This window comes from Tamandua tetradactyla, chromosome 3, assembly GCF_023851605.1.
Source record: "Tamandua tetradactyla isolate mTamTet1 chromosome 3, mTamTet1.pri, whole genome shotgun sequence".
Lineage (NCBI taxonomy): Eukaryota > Metazoa > Chordata > Mammalia > Pilosa > Myrmecophagidae > Tamandua > Tamandua tetradactyla.
The window spans coordinates 150,031,248-150,051,207 of NC_135329.1; the positions used below are offsets into that span (position 1 = coordinate 150,031,248).

At 38.8% G+C, this 19,960-nt stretch overlaps 1 protein-coding gene across 1 annotated transcript in view; it reads right to left on the reverse strand.

The window, feature by feature from the left end:
• PDE11A (phosphodiesterase 11A) overlaps positions 1–19,960 on the reverse strand; it is a 480,527-nt gene that overhangs the window by 40,401 nt on the left and 420,166 nt on the right. The window contains exons 18-21 of the mRNA XM_077151782.1: positions 19,736–19,813; positions 13,882–13,945; positions 8,006–8,080; positions 1,767–1,850 (exon numbers count right to left, since the gene is read on the reverse strand). Of these exons, the coding sequence (XP_077007897.1) occupies positions 1,767–1,850; positions 8,006–8,080; positions 13,882–13,945; positions 19,736–19,813 (301 nt within the window). The remainder of the gene's footprint in view (positions 1–1,766; positions 1,851–8,005; positions 8,081–13,881; positions 13,946–19,735; positions 19,814–19,960) is intronic.

Below are 19,960 nucleotides of genomic sequence, written 5' to 3' on the forward strand. Positions count from 1 at the left end.
ACTGTTAGTGTTAACTGATGCCTAATCTGTACTCAAAAAAGTGGAGTGTGAATGGTTGAAAGTCAACACTTGTCTTCTTGCCTGAAGCGGGGTGCTGAACACTGCGCAGCAATGCGAGAAGGCAGTAGTGCAGTGTAATGGCTGGGATTTGTCCCATGCACCTGGCAGAGTGGGTCTTTTCTAAGATGGAAGATGCTTCACAACCCTCCTGGACTGGACCACATGGCCAGAGCACAAAACTGTTTTATGGAACCCGAATGTCTCACATGATATTAATAAAAAGCTAAATAAAGAAAATTGTAAAAGAAAAGAAAGAGAGATTTTCTTGGTCAAACATGGTTCAGAAATTCAGAGTTAATGAAGGTTAAACATGTTTCTTGCCTGCAGGATTTCTCTGAGCCTTCAGTGTTTAATGCATGTTAGAGATTTCCTAGTTTTGGAGCCTGGGAACTCATTAGGTTATTGCTGGATATGTGTGTTTTGCAGGGCACACTTTGGGAAATGCTGAGATAAAACAGTATCCCTGACTTATAGATGAGGGAGTTGAGGGTCAGGGAGATGATGTGCAAGAAGGTGTTGGAATGCAAATCAAAACCACAATGAGATATCATCTCACACCCACCAGAATGGCCATTATCAACAAAACAGAAAATGACAAGTGCTGGAGAGGATGCGGAGAAAGAGGCACACTTATCCACTGTTGTTGGGAATGTCAAATGGTGCAACCACTGTGGAAGGCAGTTTGGCGGTTCCTCAAAAAGCTGAATATAGAATTGCCATACGACCCAGCAATACCATTGCTAGGTATCTACTCAAAGGACTTAAGGGCAAAGACACAAACGGACATTTGCACACCAATGTTTATAGCAGCATTATTTACAATTGCAAAGAGATGGAAACAGCCAAAATCTCCATCAACAGAAGAGTGGCTAAACAAACTGTGGTATATACATACGATGGAATATTATGCAGCTTTAAGACAAGATAAACTTATGAACCATGTAATAACATGGATGGACCTAGAGAATATTATGCTGAGTGAATCCAGCCAAAAACTAAAGGACAAATACTGTATGGTCCCACTGATGTGAACGGACATTCGAGAATAAACTTGAAATATGTCATTGGTAACAGAGTTCAGCAGAAGTTAGAAAAAGGGTAAGACAATGGGTAATTGAAGCTGAAGGGATACAGACTGTGCAACAGGACTAGATACAAAAACTCAAAAATGGACAGCACAATAATACCTAATTGTAAAGTAATCATGTTAAAACACTGAATGAAGCTGCATCTGAGCTATAGGGTTTTTTTTGTTTTTGTTTGCTTGTTTGTTTGCTGTTGTTGTTTTTTACTATTATTACTACTTTTATTTCTTTTCTTTATATTAACATTTTATATCTTTTTCTGTTGTGTTGCTAGTTCCTCTAAACCGATGCAAATGTACTAAGAAACAATGATCATGCATCTATGTGATGATGTTAAGAATTACTGAGTGCATATGTAGAACGGTATGATTTCTAAATGTTGTGTTAATTTCTTTTTTTTTTTCTTTCCGTTAATTAAAAAAAAAAAAAAAAAAAAAAAAGAAGGTGTTGGAGAACTCAGATCTCTTTCCAGGGGATGGTCAGAAATCTGAGAAAAGATAAATGCAATGTGGGTTCTTAACCTGTAAGGGCTTCCTAAAACTAATGCTTCCCAAAGTGCCATAGACACACACACCTCCTGTCCTGGCCTAGTCAGGAGAGACCCTCCCGAATCAAGGTTACCTGATACAAAGGCATGCAGATGCTATCAATCCACTCCAGCTGCAACCGAGGCAGTTCATCTTTCCGGTTCCGATCAAAAATAGCCTAGGGTGGGAGGAGGAGAACTTTGCTTTATTATATTGGAGTATTTTACAGGTGGTCTGTCAGACATTTTGCCACAATGATCCAGTTTTTCCCAACTGAAAATTTCCCAAGTCACCATCAATCTCTAGCCATACTTTGCTTTTCCTTTATCTATGATGAGAAATAAACTACTTTCCCCTCTTTTTTTTATGAGATTTGTAAGTGAATTTATTTGATCTTTATAGCACGCAACTCCTTGGGGCCAAAATCTATCTTCAGATATAGGAAACTGCTGCTCACATCAAGTCGTCAGGTCACTGGGAATTGGATACAAGTCAAGGGGAAGGAGACATGTTTTATTGACACTGACATAATGCAGTCTTTTATTTTTTATAGTGAAAAAGAGTGGGATAACATGGGATAGTTTGGAAAAGACTTTTAAAAGGATTTAAAAAAAAATAAAAACATTCATTTAAAATTTTTTCAGGGTAGAGTGTTAGTTTGACAGTTTGGTGTGTTTTTCAATAAGATTTTGTCATTAAAAAAATTTCTAAATTTTTATCTATCACTGAACAGATGATGGCAGGAGGTATCCATTTTCTCCTCATTCCCAGTCTTTAAACTTGATGTTGTAATGTTTGAGAAAATGTAGGCATATTTTTAAGAAAAAAAAAGTGACATGTTTTTGTTGGGAAGGCTTAAAAAGGGAAACAGTCCATTGGAATTGGAGGCTAAAAGGGATTCCCTGAATAAACACTGCCAGCTCTATCCAGGGAGAATGTGTCTCTCTTTGTTCCTAAGAAGTAAGGCCTGGGGCTAGGGAGGGTGCTTGTACCCACACTCACCTAGAAGCCTTGCTGCTGGTCAGAGCGTGCTCTGCCTCATTGGCTTAGAGTAGGCTTCACCTTTCTTCTAGCTAACATGTGGCCTCTGCATCATTTTGGTGATCATGTAGGTCACAAGGGATGATCCAAGCTGTACCCTTGATCCAGAGATGTTGAAAAGCCTGGATCCTTCAGGTTTACGGAGTAAGGTACAAGGGGACAGGGCAAAAATCACTAGATGCCAAGGCCCACTGGAAGAAAGAAGGGCATTTCTGGGAAAGATATCTCCAAATTAGGGAGAAGATTGCTGACTCCCAAGCTTTGCTGTAATACTCCCCCTACAACTTACCCCTTGTCTTACGATGCAAAATGTTAAATATCAGGAAAGAGAACTGGAATTTGGAGAAGAATGTGAAATATGCTGGAGAAATGGATGGTTCTTGTGAACTATGTGAGTGTTAGTCCAAAATGTTTCTCTTAAAGATGGTGTACTGTTTTCTTTTTTTTTATAACTCTGACAGCGATCTGAAATTTTCTTATTTATTTAATTACCATGTTCTTGATGTGCATTAGAAGGTCACTTTAAAAAAAAAATTCAGTGGTTTTGAGTATATTCATCCTTTCCTCTAGATAACATGCAGCACCTACATTATTTTGCATCTACAAAGTTGTACAATTCATAGACTTGCACATTTATCACCACAATCAATTTTAGAACATTTTCATCACCCCAGAAAGAAATCCTGTACCCATTAAGCAGTTGTTCCTCATTCTCCTCTAATCTACACCCCCCTTCCTACAGCCCTAGGCAAGTAAGAATCTACTTTTTATCTCTAGATTTATCTTTTCTGGACATTTCATATAAATGGAATCATATGAAATGTGGTCTTTCATAACTGGCTTCTTTCAGTGAGCATAATGTTTTCAGGTTTATCCATGTTGTGATATGCATCAGTACTTCGTTCTTTTTAATGCTAAACAATATTTCATTGCGTGTATATACCATATTTTGGTTTTTTATTCATCGGTTAATAGACATTAGGGTGGTTTCCACTTTTTGCATGGGCAGGCACTGGGAATCTCTCCGGCACGGCAGGTGAGAGCTCTGCTTGCTGAGCCATGGTGGCCTGCCCTTGACTATTTTGAATAATGCTGGTATGAACAAGTTTCTGTGTAGATGTATATTTTCATTCCTCTTGGGGAATACCGAGAGGTGGAATTTCTGGGTCCTATGGTAACTTTATGCGCAACTTTTTGAGAAAGTGCCAAAATGTTTATCAAAGCAGCACTTGAAAAAAGTACCATTTCTCAAGCCCACCAGCAATGTATGAGTGTTCCAATTTTTCCACATCCTCTCTAACAATTGTTATTGTCTGTCTTTTGATTATAGCCATCCTAGTGGGTCCAAAATGGTATCTTGATGGGACCTGATTTGCACTTCCCAAATAATTAATGATGTTGAGCCTCTTTGCATGTGCTTATTGGCCATTTATGTATCTTCCTTGGAGAAATAACTATCCAGATCATTTGTTCATTTTTAATTGGGTTATTTATCTTTCTACTGTTAAGGTATTATTGTTCTTTATATATTCTTAATACTAGGCCTTTATCATATATATAATTTGCAAATAATTTCTCCCATTCTATGAATTCTCTTTTCACTCTATCTATACTATCCTTTGGAGCATGGAAGTTTAAAATTTTGATGAAATCCAATTTATATAGTTTTTTCCTTTTGTTGCTTGTGTTTTTGGTGTCGTATTTAAGAAAGCATTGCCTAATCCAAGGTCACAAAGATTTACAGTTATATTTTCTTCTAAGAGTTTTATTGTTTTAGCTCTTACATTTACATCTATCATCCATTTTAAGTTTATCTTTGGATATAGTGAGAGGTAGGGGCGTAACTTCATTCTTTCACATGTGGAAATCCAGTTATCTCAGCACAATTTGTTGAAAAGACTCTAGTTTCCTCATTGAATTGTCTTGGCACACTAGTGGAAAATCAGTTGACTGTAACTGTAAGGTTTTATTTCTGTATTAGTCATTTCTAAATAAATGTTTGATGAGAAAAAAAATGAATGGAAGTGTAAGGTATTCCATTGTTCTGTGCTTTTCCTTTACAGCATTTTGAAGTCTTGCAATTGATTATTAGTGATTATTTAATGCCTATGTTTCTCACCAATTGAGAAGCTTCTTGAGGGCAGGGAAGATGGCATCTTGGTCACTGCTGGTTGCACAGAGTCCAGTGTCATACTTGCCCTATAATATTAACTGACTCATTGCTTCCGGCATTAACCCTTTGACTACAATCCAGATCAGCTTTCATCTTCATAAAGCTACTCCTATGCCTTCTAGGACCAGGACATCTGAAGGGGACTCTTGAACAATTTTCTTCATAAATAACAAGGAATAAGGGACAAGCAGCTGTCAACTTAGAGCATGCATTTCCAGACACCTCTGGAAAAGGACTAGTGGGAGATACCCCTGTCACAGCAGCCTAGTCGCTCTTGAGAAGACAGTCAACAGTTGTGTTAGGTAGCCTTTTGTGAGAAGAGAACTAGCATTTAGAGCTATTTCTACCACTGAATTAATTATATTCATGCCTTCAGAAAATGCCTTGCCTGACCCTACAGACAAAGGCTGCTTAGCGCTGCCCCGTTGCACCTTCCAGCTGCCAACACCGGCAATTTACTCTTAGTTTATTCATTTAACGAAAAGACCTGTGGTATTGTAACCTTTTGGCAAATGCCTCTGAAACAATTTTTAAAAGGGGAAAGAGTTTTTATTCGAAAGTAGATTTGTAGCTGAGAGAAATTTGAATTGTACTAGCTTTTAAATATTAACTGTATGTTCCCAATCTAATATCTTTATTTTTATAAGCAAATTTGGTGACACTGCCAAAAGAATAGAAGAATGTTTTGAAAACTGTACAAATGTAGCTTGCTTTGAAAACTAAAACAATTATTGTATGCTTCAATCTTTGTAGTCTTCTGACTTTTATAGGTAAGCTCTGTATCAGCCAGGCTTCTCCAGAGAAACATATATATATATATATATCCGTTTATATATTTATCTCCTATTTATTTTAGAGACTTATTTTAAGGAATTGGCTCACATGATTGTGGGGCTGAAATCTGTAGGGCTGACTAGCAGTCTAGAAACTTGACAGGAGCTCATATTGCAGTCTTGACGCAGAATTTCTTCTCTGGGAAATATTAGTTTTTTTATTCTTTATACCTTCAACTGATTGGATGAGATCCACCCACATTATCAAGGGTAATGTCCTTTACTTAAAGTCAATTGATTGTAGATGCTAATCACATCTACAAAATGCCTTTAAGCAACATCTGGACCAGTATTTGACCAAACAACTGTACACCATAGCCTAGATAAGAGGACACATAAAATCAACCATTACAGCTACCAATCAATTAAAAATAGTCAAAAGCATAAGACTGGTAGTTCTAACTCAGATGAAATTATTTATCTTAGTAGATAGTTCTAATGCTTTTCTTTGCTTTTAAATGTCAGAAAAGAAAGATGTCTTAACATTTGAAGATCTTATTAATACCCTCAAATGTTCAAAACCCAAGTTGATTTGAATCTCATAAACAGGCTGACACATTCCTTGAGCTTTATGGATCTACTGTGCTCTGCCAGGCTTTCAAATGCTTTGTAACAGCTGTTGTGGAAAACAGTTTGGAGGTTCCTCAAAAAGGTAAGTAAAGAATTACCATATGACCTGACAATCCTACTTCTAGGTATATACTTTAAAAAATTGAAAGCAGGGACTCAAACAGATATGTTCCCACCAATGTCCATAGCAGCATTATGAACAATTGCCCAAAGATGGAAACAACCCAACCATCTAAAACAACAGATGAATAGATAAACAAAATGTGGTATATGTGTGCAGTGGAATATTATTCGGCTGTTAAAAGGAATGAATTCTGATAAACATGACACGTTGGATGAACCTTGAAGACATCATGTGAGTGCAATAAGCCAAACACACAAGGACAGATGTTTATGATCTCACTGATATAAAGTCATTAGAATAAGCAAAGTTACAGAGTCAGAAACTAGAATACAGGTTCCTAGTGGTCAGAGTAGGGTTAGGGAATGGGACGTTAATGCTTAATTGATACAAAGGTTCTCTTTGGGCTAATGGAAAAGTTTTGGTAATGGATGGTGGTGATAACAGCACATTGTGTATATATTTAACATCACTGAATTATAAAGTTGAATGTGGTTAAAAGGGAGGAAATTTTAGGTTGTAAATATGTTACTAGAACAAAAAAAAAAACACCCCACATTAAAAACCCCACAAAACTAACAATGAATTATATTGTTTCATCAATTGTAAGAAAGGTGCCCCACAAATGCAAAGTGTAATGTTAAGGAAAACCGTATGCATGTGTGTGTGTGGGTGGTATATGGGAACTCTTTATTACCTGCATGATTTTTTCTGTAAACCTACAGCTTCTCTAATTAAAAAAACAACAACAACTGTTTCACGTCATTCTCAGAGCTGCTGGGTTACATCTTCTGAGCTATTCATTCATTATGAATAAAGAGGCTGCCTACTCCTTGAGGCTGGTGACTGAGCCTTTATGGCTTCTGTATCCTCATGAGTTAAAAACTCAGCAGCATCCTGGACCTACTATAAATAGGAACTGGGTGAGTGAGTCTAATAAAAATAGCGTTTCAATGACCAGAACCTAGTTTTCCAGGTGAAATACTTTCATTTCGCAAACAAAGAAAGAAACAGAGATTTGAAATGATTTGGTTTGGGGATTTTGGAAAGTTCAGAATTGGAGAGTAAAATGCAGACTTCTCCATTATTGACTGCAACTGCCTGTTCTTGCTCCTCAAGTCTGGATAGTTTGCCTTAAATTTTTTTTTTTTTTTTTTAATTTCTGTTCCAAAGTAGATATTGACCACATATGAAATGCCAGCACTGGCTCCCCCCACCCCCCACCCTGCATGGGCAGGGACCAGGAATTGAATCCGGGTCTCCCTCAAGGCAGGCAAGAACTCTGCCTGCTGAGCCACCATGGCAGGCCCAGCAGTGGCATTTGTGTTATTGAAATTCCACTCTCCACATCCTACCTTGTACCTACTTGTCCTATTCTGAGTACTCAGGAAATGCTTTTTAAGTAGATCAGCTTTCTTATTTAGAAACCTGGGAATAAGTGTTAAACATCTAAGTTTAATGAAAGTGTTACACTTACAGGAGTGCTTCCTTAAGTCCATTCTCTGTCTTTCCCACTTGCAAGTTATGATTTGGAGTTACTTTTGAAAATGCTACCCGAAGGGGCCACATATACTATAACAAAAGGCTGAACTTACTGAAGGAGTGAGTTTGAGTTCTGATCTCTCCCGATCTCCTTGTTCAAAGAACTCACTGGTTACAAGTTCAGCCACCTGAAACACATAAATATTTAAGTTACGGTTATGTGTAATTCATCATGAGGCTCAGAAGTTATTTCCAGCCTCCAAGTTTGGTGATTATTTCAAAACAAACAATTATTTTAAAAACTTATGAGGAAACATTATAAGCTTTTGTGTTTGAAGGTATTATTGAATTTAATCACTGATTTTCTTTTAATCAACAACTTGTATTATCGTTAGATGTAATACATCTAATGTGTTGTTGGACATATGCAAATAGACTACCTTTCACCATACAGATTCCATATTAGGGATGAGGGGCCAGGTTGTCTCCTTCAATGTAGGAAATGTTCTTATACAAAAATGAAGCAAATGATAATAATTTATATTATATTATTATTGTATAATAATTTGGTGAAGTTTTGGTTGTTTCCATAAAGACTTTTCTCTGTGTGGCTTGGTTTCATCTTGCCACCACAAAAATGTGTTAACTGCCTGGCCCTACCAATACTTGTGTTCACTCTGGAAGGGATTTTTCCAGAAAACACCCTTTCCTCTCTAGTGTCGCAATCAATCAGACTGATGCTAGTTTCACTCTTCAGACCAGACTTTTGCAGTATGTCATGATAAATCTGAAGAACCTGATTTGGTCTTCAGGCTGTCTGAATATATGTATTAAAGTGTTAATTTACAGTAGGTTGTAATATACTTAAAAGTTAGTACAAGCACAATGTAATGGTCACTCTATCCCCAAGACACAGATTTTTCCAAAGTGATGACCTGTATATTTTCATTTTTCATGTATTAGAATAGATGATTATGGTCAAGCCCAAGACATTTTTTTCTTCTCCTTATCTTTCTAACAATAGCTTGTGGGAAGCAATTTGATATAGCAGGTAAATGTTGAACAGGTATTTTCAATAGCACTCTGGTATACATCAAGGAAATCTCTGAGATGAAGAACTGGTTGGCCTTACAAAATATTGGAAGAGAGAAAAAAAAATCTCAGACAACTTGATGACAAGAAGACATGGATCCAAACTTATTCTTCTGTATTCCAGACAATTACAAAAGTTAAGAGTTTTAGGTCTGGCAAAAGGCTGAACCTGGCTTAATTTTGGTCGGTTACAGAGAATGAAGATAATTCACCAAAGTGTCTCTCAAGAGATTTCTGTCGAAGCATAAGTCATAGAAAAAACTTAGAAACATCAAACTGAGTTATCACATGCATACACACACACACACACACACACACACACACACGCACACCCGAGAGTAGCAAATATGTAGTCCTTTTAAGGAAATAGAACATCAAGTCAGTTCAGTGTTTTGTTTTTTTTTTTAACATTTCTAAGAATCATGGGTCCCTTTAAAGAATTAAACAGTATAAAACTGGTTGGAACTGATTTTAAAAGTCACCTTCTTTTCAACCTCTGCTTAAATCACTTCACTTGCATGTTTGTCCATTTTTTTAGGACCTGATTCACTTTTCTCCCCTCCAGTCTTTGCCACTACCTTCCATTTCAGTACTCTAGGCCTCTCTCTTCTTCCCTTTTGTAAAGAAGAAATGGTCCCCTAAGGGCATGGCCTCATTTATTTGGTTGGTTCCCAGAACGCTTCCTCAGATGCTCTGAGCCTTTTTTCGTGTGTTGTAAAGAATGCAAATATGCTTATCAGGCCACCTGAGCTGGGAGTCCTGCCTAGATCTGTAGCCCCTGAAAAGCAAAGAAATTAAAACAAAATCCCGCCCTTGTTCTCTCTAAAGAGGTCTTCAGCATCGCCCCTGTGCTTCTCTAACAGTTCAACGTGTACCACTGCTTTGTTTGTACTTAAAAACCCAGTCAGGAACATTAAGTAGCTCTTGATTGAATTTTTTATTAAAGGAGGAAACTGAGATGTTAATCAGGCCTTAGGGGATCACTGGGGAAACCCACATGCTTTTGTCGGAAGAGTGTAATAGACCCCAGTAAAATATCTTGAAAGGGAATAGAGTCAACATCTAGGTAGAAATCTATTTTTAAAAAGAAGCTTCTATTTCTTTGTCCAAATGTTTCTTAAAATCTTAGAAGTGAGTATATTTTTAAAAAATCCCTTCATGTTTTGGGAAACAGGTTCCAGTTTAAAGTTGCAGCAAGATTTCTGATGAAAGCATTGGAAAACAAGGTTTTGTATTTTATTTTTGTACTTCTCAGCAAAACCACATATCCTAAAAATGAAATAATATTTATATCAGTGACTGAGAAGTCCACCTATAAGCAGCCGTTGGGCCTCCCAAGTTGGTCTGAAATATCGTTGCAGAAACTCTTTTTCCTTCCAAGTACCTTTGCCCTGTCACTTTCTGGCCCCCAGATAGGCTGCTGCTCCTTTAGGTCTTCACATGCGTTTCCCTGGCTTCTGAAGGCCCTAGTACATCAGCCCTCATCACATTCCCTTTCCAATTCGCTCTTCCCCTGGTCCTCTCAGTTGGTTCTGGTTCCCCCAGTCTGATCCTACTCTAATCTCCTCCAATAACCCCCTCCCATCCCTGTCATGGCAGCCACCTCAGGTGCTGTACTTTTCCCCAGTATCTGGAAGAGCCACCCACCTCCTCTAGCAGTTTATTCTCAACTCTACCTTAAGAGAGGCTTTCCCACACTGAGGAAGGAAAGGGTGGGAAAAGACAAAGAAATAAGCTGTGCAATCTCAAATGTCTTCACATTTACTCTTCTTTACCTTACCCAACTCAAATATGTCACACTAAAATTAAAAGCAAAGTTTAATTGGAGGAGAGCTCTATGGGAGAACTATAAATCTACATTGGATCGTGACGTGAGCAAGAACTAAACATTCATTTAATTAAGCAACTGAAATTCCAGAATGTATTTGTGACTGCAGCAGAGTCTATCCTAGTTTTGACTAACACAGAAATTGGTGTGGAAGGGAGGTGTTGCCAGGAAAGAAAAAAACAGAGGAAGAAAGAAAGAAAGAAGGAAAAGAAGAAAGAAAGAAAAGAAGGAAGAAAGGGAGGGAGGGAGGAAGGAAGGAAGAAAAGAAGGAAGAAAGAGCTTTAGGAGAAGAAATTAGAAAACAAAACATTAGCAGGTGATGATTGCTATTGCCTTTGCTAAATATCAGGAGAGGAGCTCAGAAAAGGATTGGCAGGTTGACAATAAGGAATAAGAGGGAATAATGTAAGTCACAAATTCAGGTCTTATAGGGATGAAAGATGAAGCTGTTTATCAAACTCAAAAAGTAAAAAAATGAAAATTGAGATATGCCTTGAATGACAAAGGCTGATTAAAAAACAGCCTTGCAACAAGAATCAAAGCAAAGGTATGGTTAGCACATCATAGTTAAAATCTTTGAATGAAGTAGTTCATATATAGCAAATCTAAGTTTGTAAAGAAAAGAACTTGTGTCTGTGGTTATTTGCACAGGGAAATGATTAGAGTCAAAGACATAAAAAGTTGACTAAATGTTGAAGAATTTTAGTGCCAAAGAAATCATGAATCTATGACTGTTTAGAGTTTAAAACAAGTATTGGGCTTTCAACCTTACTTAATTGGAAAGCAGACTGAGAAAGCTGTTTGGCCTTCAGCTATAGCCAAGAAAGATAATGGAAAAGGAATAAGTTTCCAGGGTGCACCCAAAGGCCATGGAAAACAATGAACTGGGGAGCCCTCCCTATCCCACAGCCCTCAGTTGGGATCAGGACCCACCATAGAATAAAGGGGCCATCACAGTGAATGCACAAGCAAGGTTTTGGAATTGCTATGGACCACTAACTGCCAAACGTTGCTCATCTCTTCCCTTTCTGAGTGTGAGTGTCATGAGAATTTTGTGTTTTGGCTGTATGCACACTGTATTTTGGGTGAATGTAGGTCTTTAATGTGTATCCAGATCTGATCTGGAGACTAACATGTCTCACCCTGAAATTCTGGACTTATGGCTTAATGCCACATCTGATGGGACATTTGGGTTGCCTCCCTTGGAGAGAAGATGAGTATTTTCCATGCAGGAAGGACAGTGAATCACATTTTTGGGGATTGGAAGGGCTACATGATTTTGATAGTCATATTTTTGCAGACTATTCAGGATTTCAACTTTCAACGTGGAGGACTGTACTTCCTGTTTTCCTTGTCATTGGGTGGGGCCATGTGACAAAATCGGGCCAATGAATTCCTGGTGGTGGGAGTTTAACTGCCAGCACGAGATCCTCCAGAGCTCTCTTTTCCTCTGCCACAGTAAGCCATAACAATCCAGAGAGTAGGTACTCCATCAGCCCCAGGCCAGAATGAGGACAACCCTAGAAGCATATTATGTGTGAGCGATTTATTGTGTTAAGCCACTGAGATTTGGGGTTTAGTGATAACATTTATTCTGCTGACATAGTGCATCATTTGAAAATGATGACTGATGCATTTAAATGATGCAAATGTATAGGGAAGTATAGAACCCTGTTAAGAGTCATAGAATGCTTGTCTTCCATGCAGGAGACCTGGGTTCAATTCCTGGACCATGCAGCCCTCCCAACCCCCCAAAAAAGAAGGCTGTGGAGCTAATTTGCTAGGATTGGAATACCTAGCTCCACCACTTACTAGTTGTATGAACTTGGGCTACTTAGCCTCTCTAAGCCCCATTTTCCCCATTTGTATTTGTTTCCTATGTCTTCTGCAACAAATCACCACAAACTTTGTGGCTTAAAAAGTAGAAATTTTATTGTCTCACAGGCCAGAAGCCCAACAGTAGTTTCGGTGGGCTGAAATCAAATAGCAGGTTTGTGCTCCCTCTGAGGCTCTAGAAAAGAGTCACTTCCTTGCCTTGTTCAGTTTCTGGTGGCTGCCAACATTTCTTTGCCTGTGGCTGCATCACACCAATCTCTACCTCCATCTTTAATTGCTTCCTTCTCTTTATGTGTAGTCACTCTCTGCCTTTCTCCTGCCAGGACACATGTGATTGGATTTAAGTTCCATCTATATAACTCACGATAATAGACCATGTCAAGATGCTTAACAAATCACATTGGCAAAGATGTGATTTCCTTATAAGGCAACATTCACATGTTCCGGGGATTAGGATCTGCTATCTTTGGGTAGCCACTATTCAGCCTGACACAAAAACTATATCTAACTCATAAAGGGATTTTGAGGATTAAATGAAATAATACATACAAAATAGTCAATAAATATTAGTTATTTACTGCTATACAAATATATCCTATTTGCCCTAAAATGTCATCTTAAGATACCAAATTTCTGTTTTGGATCCCACAGCCCACAGGTAGTTCATAAAATTTAGAGAACTATTAATTTCCAAATAGTATCTCTAATCACGGATCTTAGTTGGGTAATTACCTGCCTGAAAATTATACTTGCTATAGAATTAACACTTTTGGGGTGGTAGCGATATGATTTTTTATACAAATTATATTGGACACTGAACACCGTGGCCAAAGAACTCTTTGATCTCTAAATAGTCTTCAAAGAATAAAAATAGATTTTCTTTTTAATCTCCTTTTTGTCCCCCAGACGTGAAAAACAGGACCTTGTGCTAAAACATGATTACCTGTTCAAAAACGCTATTTTTGAAACTCTTGCCTTAAGAAATGGTCAAAATGTTACTTGGATTAGGTATGATTGAAAAATCTAACAGAATACAGAAATATTACTCAGTGGAAGCATGCTAAAGGAAAGACTGTGCAATAAACTATGTCGTGCCTTAGCCTCCTGCTATTTTTTACACCATGTTAATACTGATGCAAATTGACTAGGGTTTCAGCGCCAGTAGTCAGGGCTCTGGGGATGTCGTCCCCGCAGCCCCTCCACTGTTGAGTCCTGCCATTAATCACTACTTGCCTGTCTCGAGATCTCCCACGGTTTGGTCACAGCTCCAAGGTCACAGGCTGTCATTAACATTGATCTGAAAAACAGAACCAAACAAAACAGCCTGAATAATCTTTTGTTGCATTCCTAAACAAACCCGTCCTAGATACATAAATAAATAAAGTGAAACCCAGGCCAGCTCACATTTTCTTTCCCTCAAAAAAGGGGCAGCACTGTTTATAGTCCGTACGTACAGGATCTCTATCATGTGGCCAGTCTGCTTATAAAGACAAAGCTATCACATGTCCTCTGGTGGCCCTTTTGTTTTGTCTGCAGTAGATCAAGGAAAGCAAAGCACTATTTTCTCTATACCTGAGCTAAGCAAGCTCTGCTTAAAATAATTTATAATGGACAATGCCTTTCTTTACTGCAAGCATGGGAATCAATATATAGTATTATATACATGGCTGATGAATCTATTTACCCACTTACCACTAATTGATGGGAACAGAAGAAAACCTCTACCAAAGAGGCGAGACACAGACTGCATAAGGAGCTCCTTCATTTTTACCTGCTTGATAGCACTAAGATTTACTGGGTAAGAGCCACACTGCTTCACTCCAGTTTACTACCTGGCTGCAGCCATGTTTTTCATAAAAAGAAGAAACATTCAGCTACAGCTTTCATTAATTTGAGTGCATAAGAAAGCACAGGAAATGCTTGAATTAGACTGATGGGGGGGCCTATTTCCATTGTGTTTACCTAGAATTCACAGTGAACTTTGGTACAAAACCATAGGGAACAGCTGAAACTGTAGATAGCTGTGGTGCTTATAATTTGGTGGGAAACAAGGCCCACTTTGTCCAAAATCTGCTTTCTTTGCACTAAAACCAGCAGTATCCGATGAAAGGTAATGAAGGATTAGAGCCGGGAAACCACATCTCGCCTAACTCCTTTTGGAAAAAAGGGGACTGTTATTAGAGGTCAGAGGGCTGTCCTGATGTCAGGTGTTAACATTTCATACACTGCCAGATTCCAGTGCCTTGGAAACGTGTCTGCTTCCCAGATGGCAGAGCACGGCTAGACGGTAGCGGGGTTGGCGTAACTTCCCCAGGAAACCCCTCCAGGGAACAAGGCAGAGTCTGCAGATAACAAAAGGCCATTCAAAGCAGAACCAGGCAGCACCAGCGGCAGCACCGGAAGCAGCAGCACTTCCATGTCTAGCAGCATTTGTGAAGCATCTAATTCCAAACATCCTTGTGCTACGCACTCTGCAAAGAGAAACACACCAGCCTATTCGTCACATCTGATCTTCTGTAACAAGTACTTCTGCAGTGCTTGCTGTGTGCCTGTGTCTGTTCAGTGCTTTACAGATACTAACTAAATGAATCCTCATCACAACCCTTGGAGATAGGTGCTATTAGTCCTATTTTATAGATAAATAAATGCAGACATGGAGAGAGGAAGTAACCTTCCCAAGGTGAGTAAAGCATTCATGATTCAAACCAAGCCAACTGGCTCCAGAGTCGGCTCATCAAAATGCTGCTAAGCTGTTCTCCCTACACCTGATACTCTACTACTAGCTTCTGCAGGGACCTGAGGGGACAGGACTCTAGGGAATGCGTTGGATTTTGCAGTCTCTTTCCTAGTCGGGCAACAATATAATCAGTAATCTCTGTGAGATTACTGATTTACCTGTTTGTACCACAATTTGGATAATTACTTAGGTTCTGTCTGCTTGATAATTTGAGGCTTACGTCTCAAATTTACATTGTCATTAATCAGCCAATTATCAAGTCTATTGAGAATCTGCTAGGTGCTCAGATGACAATTCTAATAGCTACCAGTTCTTGAGCAGGCACTACAGGGTGATTTTTTAGTATCCATGAGTTAGGAAAACTAATATTGTCTAATTATAGATAATATATACTAATATAATATTGTCTCCATTTTACAGATAAGAAAAGTAAAGTTCAGAGAGGCTAGGTAACTTGCCCAAGTTTACATAGCCAGGAAGTGTTAAAGCTAGGATTTAAATTCACCGGAGTCTGACAGAGGAATTTCTACTTTCCATGGTATACTCCGAAGTGGGGCAGAAAATCGACACAGAGAAGGAAGATGGGAAAGGCTGGAAAGGAGGATGGAATGCTGTGGCTGAGTTTTCTGATTAGTACTGGGGAGTCCATAAAGGTTGGGGGCTTTAGGTAGATAATTTTAGGTGGTAAGTGTGATGGTTTGGAGAAAGAGAGGGTGGGAACAAGGAGACCAATTGGAAAGCATAAAGTGATACGGGCCTAAAGTAAGGAAGCAGGTGAGAACGGAAAGGCAAGGACAAAGGTATGGAAAAGTACAACGGAAGAACTGAAAAAGATGAATGAGCAGTTTTATCTCATTTTTTCAGTCAGGCGTCCACAAGAAGTGAAAAGTTTGTTCTAGAGTAAGAGAGCAGGGAGGGGTTTACACCCATTGCTTTGATCTTGAAATCCAATTTACAGTTAAATGTTCTCAATCTGCTTAGTGCAATCGAACGAATGGCCAGGAATAAGTAGGGCACATTATTTCTGTGCAAAGTGGAGAGGGGAAAGAAGGATGGTTACCTAGAATAACTGATACTTGGAACAGGTCATTTTAAACATGCTTCTCCTCTATATGCCCAATTTTTTCAATAATAATCTCGTGGTAATCATTATCTTCTTGATATGTTCTCTAGTTTTAAAACAATTAGCAGTTCAAAGGGAATACACTTTAATTTTAAAGATATTCAAATTCAATAAAATATTTCAGGTATGAACCGAATTAGCAAACAAAAATATTACATCTCATGTTCACATTCTGTTGCACTGATTTAAATTTTAAATACAAGTTAGAACAACAAGTGGTCATACAAAATGACAGAATTGGTAAATCGAGTTATGTTTTTTCCTCTTTACAATCACTGTACTCTCGTTGCTTATTTTGAATATACTGTCTAAAAACAGGAATATGAAGTACCACAAGGTTGGAGGTACAAATTATACCCAAAGTGAGCTTGAAAGAGTCCAAAGTGTTAGGAACTCTCTCTCGAAAGTGTGTAGCTGCGTCTATATGTGTCAGGTGCCCCCTGTACAACTGTATAACATGTACAGTGCATATACAATGAAAGAATAAGTAACAGAAACGTGCGATTTTAACTCAGTAGCAATCTCAGCAATTATTTAGAATTTATGTCAACAAAAGATGTTTGGAGGGAGGAGTATTTAATCACTGACATTGTTTAGAATTGCTGGTACTTAGTAATGATAAAAGCACTTCTTAGCTAGTTTTATTATTATTTTAAAATTTTCTACAGTGTGCCCTAGAGTCAGTTTTGTTGTACCAAGGTCAGAGTCTAACCATGAAATGGGCCAGGGGAGGGGGGATGAAGTGGGATCAGTGATGGGGAGGGTAGGAGACACCTACAATAGCTCTGTTTTACATATTGTACTTCCAAACAAGATTTTGCCTCAGTATGGAGTTCCCTGCCAAAAACGTTTGAAAATCTCTATAGGACAACATCCAGGTGGAGATGCTGAATGGTATTAGTACTTTAGGAGTGGAGCTCAGAAAAGACACCAGGGCTGGGAACCAATTGGGGGTTAGTGGAGAAGAGAATGCTATGAGGATGCTAAGAAAAAGCATGCAAAGAGGAGAAAGCCAAGGGTGGGGTGGGGGTACAGTTACATTTAAGGCTAGAGAATGACAAAGAGAAGAAAGGAAAAGAAGAGAAGGAGGAGTTGGAAAGACAGTAGAAAATCCAGAAACGTAAGGCAGGAGAAAATTGTAAGAAGGGCACAGCCAACTCTGGAGCTGACAAGAGATCAAGGAAGCTGAAGGGGACAAATGCCATTGGATTTGATACCCAGACAGTGACTGGTAACTTAAAAGGAGCAGAAATCACATTTCATAAACAAAATTCCTTGGTAAAGGAAAAGCCAAGCACCTTGTGATGTACCCATATTTTGGAATACTATGCAACAATAAAGATGATGAGGTATAGGCAGGGAAGTATTCCAAGGCTAATGGTTGAATGAAGACACACATTCAGATTAATATGCAAATGCATAATATATGCTAAATCCACACAAAAGAGTATTTTTTCCTAAGGGTGTATAAGTATGTAAATGCTTTGGAAATGGTCTGGAGAGATACAATAAACTGGTAACAGGGTACAGCCAGTATGGAGATTGGGGTTGGAGCATAATGCAATGTTTTACTGTATCAGCAGAAAAATAATGAATTCATATAATTACTTGTGGAATTAAAAGTTATATAAAAAGAAAGCAGTGGCTTTGTAGGAAGTTAGAAGGTGTGTGAGCAAGGTGTGGGAGCAAAGGAAAGGAGAAAACTAGAATGGAACCTTGAGGAGAAGGCAGATTTTAAGGACTGCTCTTTGCAGAGGGGGAAGAATGTTCTTAAGCCTAGTGTGATGGTGAAGTTCATGTGTCAACTCAGTCAGGTTATGGTGTCCAGTTGTTTGGTCAAGCAAGCACTGGCCTGACTGGTTCTGTGTGGATATTCCATAGATCTAAATCATCAGTAAGTTGATTGCAACTATGGCTGATTACATCTGTAATTGACTAAGGCAATTGACTGCAGCAGTTCAATCAGTTGAAGGCCTTCAAGGGAGAACTGATGATATCAGCAGTTAGAAAGAAGAATTTCCATCTCTACGTCACCCAGCCAGCTTCTCCTGGGGAATTCATGGAAAACCTTCATCCGAGTTCCCAGTTTGGGGCCTGCCCTATGGAAGTTGGATTTACCAATCCCCATAGTTACAGTAGCCAATTCTTTCAATAAATCTCATATTGTTTACATGATATATTCCATATATATCATGCAATATTATTAAATACTCTGTCAGTTCTGTTTCCCTAAAGAACCCTGACTAACACACCTAGGAAAATCATAATAAGAAAAGCTGCTTTTGAAGATGCAAGCCAAAGAAGCTCAAAAGATGTAGTGAGGGGTGGGGCGGAGGAGCGTGTGTGGAGGGTCTGGAATTAGTGGAGGTGTTAATCTTGAAAGAGGAAGAGCCTCTCTCTTCTGAGATGGAAAAAAAGGGGGGAAAAAGTCTATAAGTAAGGCAGAGAGATAATAAACTAGAGAGAGCAGAAGCTGAGGGTCCTGCAGTAAGAAGGCCTCAGGACAGCGTGAGGCAAGATGCGCTCCAAAAGGAAAGGGCAGGCAGAGCACGGGGACCTGAAGGTGCTGGCTGAGATTTTATATAGCTATGATAGGGATCCGATTTGAGGTGAGTTCAGAGGTTGCTTGGTCATGGAGGGGACACAGTGAGTCCACAATTTTGTCCTCACAAGTTTTCTTAGTAACACTTAGCGGCTTTAGAATAGGAATAAGAAAGCAGAAGGTCTGGGGTTGGTAAGGTGGGCATAGTGGAAGTATGGGGCATGGGGGAAAGTGGGATGGTGCTTACCCATCTGGAGTGGCTGCAATAGGCACAAAAATGTGCCACATAAAAATGATGGTTTGCTGCTGTCCTGGGAAGAAGTCTTATAAAGTCTAGAATAGAAAGTTAACTCTCCACTTTCCTTTGTGCTGTATAACTCTGGTCTCCGAGGTTCAAAACCCTCCCTCCCTTAACCCTCTACATCCTGCCCCCACCCCCCACCACCCTAGGAGGCACAGGAAGCTGTGGCTTGCTAACTAATTAGAACATCAATTTCTATTTGGAAGTAAAGCCATGGAGAGGAGGCAAGAATATAATGTTTCACTTTCTAAGACACATTCTCTCCCTTTTATGGACGTTTTGAATATAAACTAAGCCCATGTTCCTTTAACAATTACCTGTATGCTCTGTCAGAAGAATGTGGCTAAATTTTCAAATAATGAAGAAACAAGACTTGTTTCTTACCGAAATATGTCACGATGGTTTTTGATGTTCCAATCATATTCTCCTTTACTGACAAGTTCAAAGAACTCAGTTCTCCTCCTGCAAGAAAATCAAATGAAGAAAGGAAAAAATATCAACCTGGAATGAAATTTCTCTGTCTGTGGGGTAATATAAACACATTTATGGGGAACAAGTATGACCACCTAAACCAAGTAACTTAATATCTGAAATCAGGAGGCTAACGCT